Below are 6,891 nucleotides of genomic sequence, written 5' to 3'. Positions count from 1 at the left end.
GACCATTTGAGCTGCAGATCGTAATGCTCCTAGAGAGGCATATTTCGAATACAGAGGAGTGAAAGTTCCCAACAAATAAGTACTTTTTCATATACTTCTATGAACCGTACGAGTGCGTGCTCTGTCACCCCCCATCGCGCTTACGGCTCTATACCCCAACCCAACTTGCTCTGGCCCCGGGTCTTTCCTTTCTATTCCTCGGTAAGTGGACCGTGGGAGCATGGGGGGCGATATCTGCTTTTGACTGATAGAAAGCATCTCTCTTTTGTCCCTCCTGACCGAACTCGCCAAAAAAAATCACAATAGAAAAAGTTGTTCTTGCTGGAAGAGTAGTGTCGGGGACATCTCCAATTAACCTCATCTTGCCAATCTCGAATAGGTCTACTATGCCCCAGCAATTTAAGCAGTCTCGACCATATTTCCTTGGTTATAATGCATTCAAAGAAAAGGTGGCAAATAATTCGTCAGCTTGGTTACAGAAGACACATTGCCGAGGAACTTGAATCCCAAACTTCAGAATCTATCTTCTCTGTAGTGCTAACCACAATATGAATTTGAATCTGTGAAGTAGATGTGGTTGCAAAAAAATACCTTTCCAAGGCACCCGCTGTAACTCAGGGAATTGCAGACGGTAGAGCCTTTTGATGCTAAATACCTCTTCTTGTTGTAATTGGCATATCCTACTGTTGAGATATCCTTGAATACCTTGAAGTTCTCCAATGAATCTTCTTGTCTCCAGAATTATCCTAACTACGACCCAAGCTGCATTCTTAGGTATTGGCATGTTTCCCAATGTGTGGTGCTTTATATAGAAGGTATGAATCCACCTGATCCATAACAATCTTTCTTCTTTGCCACTGCCCACAGATGCTTTGCCACAACTGCCTTATTCTAGTAGATCATGTTCATCACATTTAAGCTCCCTACAGCTTGTGGTAGGCATACTTTCTCCCATGCAACCAGTGCCTTTTTAGAGACAGTAGATGTTCTTGTCCATAAGAATGATCTACATATAGCCTCAACCATCTGCATCACCTTTTTAAGTAATAGAAAAATCTGTGCCCAGTAAGACTAAATTCCAAATATAACTGACTTAATTAACTGTAGTCGACCTGCATATGAGAGTAATTTTGCAGTCCAGCGGTTAATCCTCTGTGTGATCTTCTCTACTAATTGCCAACACTGAATGACTGATAGTTTTTTAGATGCTAAGGGAACACCAAGATATCTAAATGGTAGAGTGCCTTCAAAGTAGCCAGTTCTTGTAGGATGTCCTGTTTCAGGCTGTTCCAAATACCAGCTAAGTAAATAGAGCTTTTGTCTGCATTTGCTTGAAGGCCGGATGCATTAGAGAACTTTAGAAAGGTCTGTTGCAGTAACCTAATAGAGTTCATTTCAGCCTTGCAAAACACAAGAAGGTCATCTGCAAAGCAAATATGTACCACTCCTAACTTTTTGTATCTGGGATGAAATTTAAAGTCTTTGTTCATTGTCAATTGTGCAAACTCCCTCTGTAGATACTCCATGGCCAGGACAAATAGATAGGGAGACATGGGATCCCCCTGCGTGATCCCCCTCCTTCCTTTGAAAGGTGTTGTCAATCCACGATTCATAGGAAGAGAGTAGGTCACTATTGTAATGCATTCCATTATCCAGCTGATAAATTTGTGAGGAAAACCAAGTTCTTTCAGCATTCTCTCCAGAAAAAACCAATCTAGAGTATCATATGCTTTCCTCAAATCCACCTTCAATACACATCTTGGGGAAATTTCTTTCCTGTTATAGCCTTTGAACACTTCATGTGTGAATAGGATGTTGTCAGTGATACTTCTACCTTCAATGAATGCAGATTGCGAATCACCAATAAGTCCACCAATGACCTTTTTAATTATAGCAGTAAGAACCTTGGTAATTATCTTATACAAGGTTGTGCAGCACACAATGGGTCTCTAATCTTTGACATGGCTTGGGTTTTGCACTTTAGGAATTAAGGTCACAGTAGTACAATTGATTCCTCAGTGCATCTTCCCAGTTGTAAAGAATTACTTAGTGGCATCACAAATATCATTAACAACCTCCTGCCAGTGCTTAATAATATCATCATCTATAATTCTGAATAGGCCTACTCTCGCAAAAAACACTTCCACAGATATCACTATTGCTATTCAAAGTCAATCTAGATAGATACCTCCGCAGAAAAGCCGCCATTAAATAAAACTTATCTAAAGAGAAAGCCGCCACTAAATAATGAATTTTATCACAGTCTCTACTTAAGTGCCAAGCTTTTGCAATAATATTTTATTGCAACATGGGGGCTACAGCTTGCTTCTATGTATATATATATATCTCTTATTAACTCACTAATTCAATATAACTTTTAGCCATCCCGTTGAAGAGATTTTATTAGTTGTAATGTTTATGTAGAAATTCCTCTATGGTAAGGGTGTGGAGGATGAATGAAATTAAACTGACAACTAGATTTTAGTTTTGTAAAGTCAGGGCTGCATTTAGGAAGGCGTCTTTGGAAAAAAATATTGAACTTCTATATTATCAAAATCAACTTTCTTGTACAAAATAATCCAGTTGATTTATGGACATGTGACTATATAGGTACCCTGGCGGCTCTTTTCATTAGCCTAAGAATAACAAATAATTAATAATATAACCACTGGGGTATTATATTCAATGCTTGTATATATCTCCAAATAAATAGCTCGAAGTTCATCTTATTAGTTTCTACCAACAAGCCTTTTCATCCCAAAATGTCTGCTATTGCAATTCTAGGATTACTAGTTGTTACCAGCAGCATTGAGATAGCAGGTTTCTCTCCCCCTCTCCAACTCCATCCCAATAAATAAAGGCTAAACTTTTGAATTTCCTAGTCAATAATAATATAGTCTTAATGTTTTGTGTATGTAAATTATGCATTTTCCGATAGTTATTTAATTTGCTAATTTTTTCTTATCAAATTTCTTATTATTGTTGAGCAGGGGCTCAATCAATAGGTGTTTGCTATGGAATGCTAGGCAACAACTTGCCTTCACATGAGGAAGTTATACAAGTCTACAAGTCAAGAAACATAACAAGAATGAGGCTTTATGAGCCAAATCATGGAGCTTTACAAGCCTTAAGAGGCTCCAACATTGAAGTTATGTTAGGACTTCCCAATTCAGATGTCAAGCATATTGCTTCTGGCACTGAACGTGCGATTTGGTGGGTACAGAAAAATGTAAGAGATTTCTGGCCAGATGTTAAAATTAAGTACATTGTTGTTGGGAATGAAATTAGCCCTGTCACTGGCACATCTTATCTCACCTCATATCTTGTTCCTGCCATAAATAATATTTATAATGCAATTAATTTCGCTGGTTTGGGATACGACATCAAGGTCTCAACTTCTGTAGACATGACCTTGATTGGAAACTCTTATCCACCATCACATGGCTCGTTTAGGAGCGATGCTAGGCCGTTCGTTGATCGGGTTGTTGAGTTTTTTGAATTCACACGTGCACCTTTGCTCCTTAACATTTACCCTTATTTTAGCTATTCTGGTAATCCTGGCCAGATTTCTCTCCCTTATGCTCTGTTTACTGCACCTAATATGGTGGTACAAGATGGTTCGCGTCAATATAGAAACTTATTTGATGCAATGTTGGATTCTGTGTATGCTGCCCTCGATAAAGTACCAGGAGGAAGATATGTAGACATTGTTGTGTCAGAGAGCGGCTGGCCATCAGCTGGTGGATTTGCAGCCACAACAGATAATGCAGCAACTTACTATAAGAACTTAATTCAACATGTTAGAGAGGGTACTCCAAGAAAGCCTGGACCCATTGAGACCTATTTATTTGCCATGTTTGATGAGAATAACAAGAACCCTGAACTAGAGAAACATTTTGGGCTGTTTTACCCCAACAAGCAGCCCAAGTATCCACTCAACTTTGGGGTTTCTGATGGAGTTTGGGACGTTTCTGCTAAAACTAATGACACTGCATATCTCAGAAGTGAAATGTGAGAGGTGACTCTTCAAATTTTTTTATTAATTTGTGAGCTTAGTACCAATTTGCAACAAGAGACTTTGTTCTTTATGCAATTATCTGTGTATGAAAACTGTTTATGTCCTGATGGATGGTTAACTAGAGACAGTGCAATCTCTGAGTGGTGTTTTAACTTCCTTTACTTCTTTGTGATGTTGTTCGTGTCGAAAACAACTTTTTGTAAGTTTGTAAATTTGACGCACCTTATCAATTACTCCATCCATTTCAAAAAAAAATTGGTATTATTTCCTTATTAATCCGTTTCTAAAAGATTAGTACATTCTTATATTTCCTTAATGGGAAGCTGTCACGACCCAAAACTCCATTAGTCGTGACGGCACCTAACCCAATCTGCTAGGTAAGCCAATTAACAATAATCCAATTCAAAGTGAGATTTACTGAGAAAATAAATGATGAAATAACTGAACTTTTATACAAAAATCCCAAGGATTGGTAGTACAAATCATGAGCTTCTAAGACGTAGAATTTTACAAAGTTGGTATGAAATAAATGCATCACCTGTTCAAAATATACTTAAATAGATTTATAATTCTAAAGCTACCATGAACAAGAGACAGCTATAACCCGCACGCAGGTGCATCCTCAATGCCAGCTCCTGCCACACGCAGTAACATCAACTCCAAGATCTGCACGCAAGGTGCAGAAGTGTAGTATGAGTACAACTGACCCCATGTACTCAATAAGTAACAAACCTAACCCTAGGTTGAAAGCAGTAACGAGCTCGGATAAACGGTTAGGGTCTAACACCAATAGACAAGAACATCTCGTAACAATATAATGAAAGCAGTACAAGTAATAACTCAAAAGATATTATGCTCAGCTCATTCACAGCTATGAAAAAGTAGATATGTTTTTCAGGTATAACAGTAAAACCCAAATCTTGCACCGAAATTACCAAAATATGAGGGTATATCAGAAAACTGTGATTTTCCCAAACTTTCGACAACAAAAAGATTAGTTCATTATCAGATAGCGTGAGAAAAGTACATCTTCATGCCTACATGTCAATATGCATATCAAGTCATCACTCATCATATACCATCTAGCATGAGTGAAAAATGGAAAAAATATTCTTTTATTTTTCCAAGAACTTTAGGACATTGTGCACAGAAGAGACAAAACATACTTTATCTTTATATTTATCTTTAAAGTTTCTCTCTTAGGTAATCAAAAACCGAAATCCAAAAAAAATATTTTTTTATTTTGTCCATTTCTCGTTTCGAAGTCTTTCTTCAGGGATATCAAATGAAAATTTGAAATATTTTTCTTTGGTTTATTGTTTGGACTTCATTTCAGAAAAAAAAAAGAATCAAAAAATATTTTTCTCTTGTAGGATTTTTCCTTAATAATTTCCCATAGTGTATTTGTTTCAAAAAAAAAAAGGAAAAATATATGCTCGCTAAGCTTGAGTTTGGAATAGGTTATAGAACATTAAGTCTAGAAAATTCAAAAAAAAAAGGGTTTTGCATCTTTTGTTTCTCTTTTCTCATCAGAGTAGTCATTAAGGTAAAAAAGAAAAAAAGAGAACGATAGTTTGTTTGCTTTATTCTCGATCTTCAAGAACTAGGCTCGGTCCGATTCACGCGGGGTCGTGATACGTAGGCAATCTCCATAGGATTCGACCGTAACTAAATGAAAAAAAAGGAAAAATAAGAAAAGAATGAAAGGAAAGAGGTGAAAAACAAGAAAGGAAAGAAAAACAAAAGAGGGAAGGAAAATATGGAACCAAACAAAAGCAAACAAGAGAAAATAAAAAGGGAACAAAGGAAAGAAAAGAGCGGGAAAACAATTTTGAGGAAAGGAGCGAATAGGAACAAGGAAAAACCAAGGCAAAAGAAAAAAAAAAGAAAAGAGGGAAAAATAAGAGAGAAAAGCAAAAGCAAAAAGGGAAAGACAAGAAGCAACAATGGAAAACACGAGGGAAGGCATGGCAAATAAAGAAAAATGAAAAGGCCGGGATGACGCATGCGACCGATCAAAAGCATAATAGGAACTGTTAACTGCCTAGGTGCATTCACTCCCCAAATGTGCGGGTACCAATATGTTAAATGCCCTAACGCTAACGTGATGGTTTTCTTTTGTCATGTCATTCCAGAAAGGTGGTTGGTTTGTGGTTTGAAAGTGGTAACTCTTCTTTACAACACGAGGACAAAAGGCAATGGCAGAGAACAACAGAACTGAGTGGATTGATACGGGTGCCCAAAAGTAATTTTTCAGACCCATACGCGAAAGGCTTTGATCCTGCTGTTCGATGCATGTACCACTCTAAAGTCCGGGGGCATAGCATGGAAGATTGTCGCTCTTTGAAAAGGGAAATAGAAAGAATGATTCAAGAAGGGGTAGTTGTGGTCAATGACAGTGACAAGGAGCATGCGAATCCTCTTGGGAACTTGTTGATTAAAGTTGATAATGGTCTTGGCAGTATGGATGCGGAACTCAGTGGCTAAGATGCCGTGCTTGGTAATTGGGAAGACGCTCCATTTCTTGGTCAGCCGGAGTGGAATTTTGGTGGTTTATTTTGTTGTCATTTCTGTTGTCCGGGTTATTTCAGGATTGTAATCCGGATATTGTCTTGTGACTCAAACCCTTCTATCCTTTCATTTTGCTTGGTTTGTTTAGTCGTAGTAGCTCGTTTAGTGCTGTCTAGGTTTGTTCCAGGGTTGTAACCCCAGTCTAGTTCGCTTGACTTGTTGTTCGAACCGTTTCACCGTCTGTCTAATACAATTTCCTATTTTATGTTATTTCTAGTCATTTTCTTTTGCTTAGTTCTCTTTTCTTTCCACAGTTCTTTTCCTGTTGGTTCTAGTGACATGACATGCATGCATAATTCTCA

The 6,891-nt window shown here is 37.7% G+C and overlaps 1 protein-coding gene across 1 annotated transcript; it reads left to right on the top strand.

Moving 5' to 3' along the window:
* The first annotated feature begins 2,741 nt into the window (after positions 1–2,741).
* LOC109238816 (glucan endo-1,3-beta-glucosidase, basic vacuolar-like) lies at positions 2,742–4,015 on the top strand. Its single transcript, XM_019405295.1, has 2 exons — positions 2,742–2,820; positions 2,991–4,015. Exons 1-2 carry the CDS (start codon positions 2,763–2,765, stop codon positions 4,013–4,015), a joined length of 1,083 nt encoding a protein of 360 aa, XP_019260840.1. The 5' UTR covers positions 2,742–2,762.
* The last annotated feature ends 2,876 nt before the right edge of the window (positions 4,016–6,891 follow it).

The sequence above is a fragment of the Nicotiana attenuata genome, unplaced genomic scaffold, assembly GCF_001879085.1.
Source record: "Nicotiana attenuata strain UT unplaced genomic scaffold, NIATTr2, whole genome shotgun sequence".
Classification (NCBI taxonomy): Eukaryota; Viridiplantae; Streptophyta; class Magnoliopsida; order Solanales; family Solanaceae; genus Nicotiana; species Nicotiana attenuata.
This window is presented reverse-complemented; position numbering and strand designations above follow the sequence as displayed.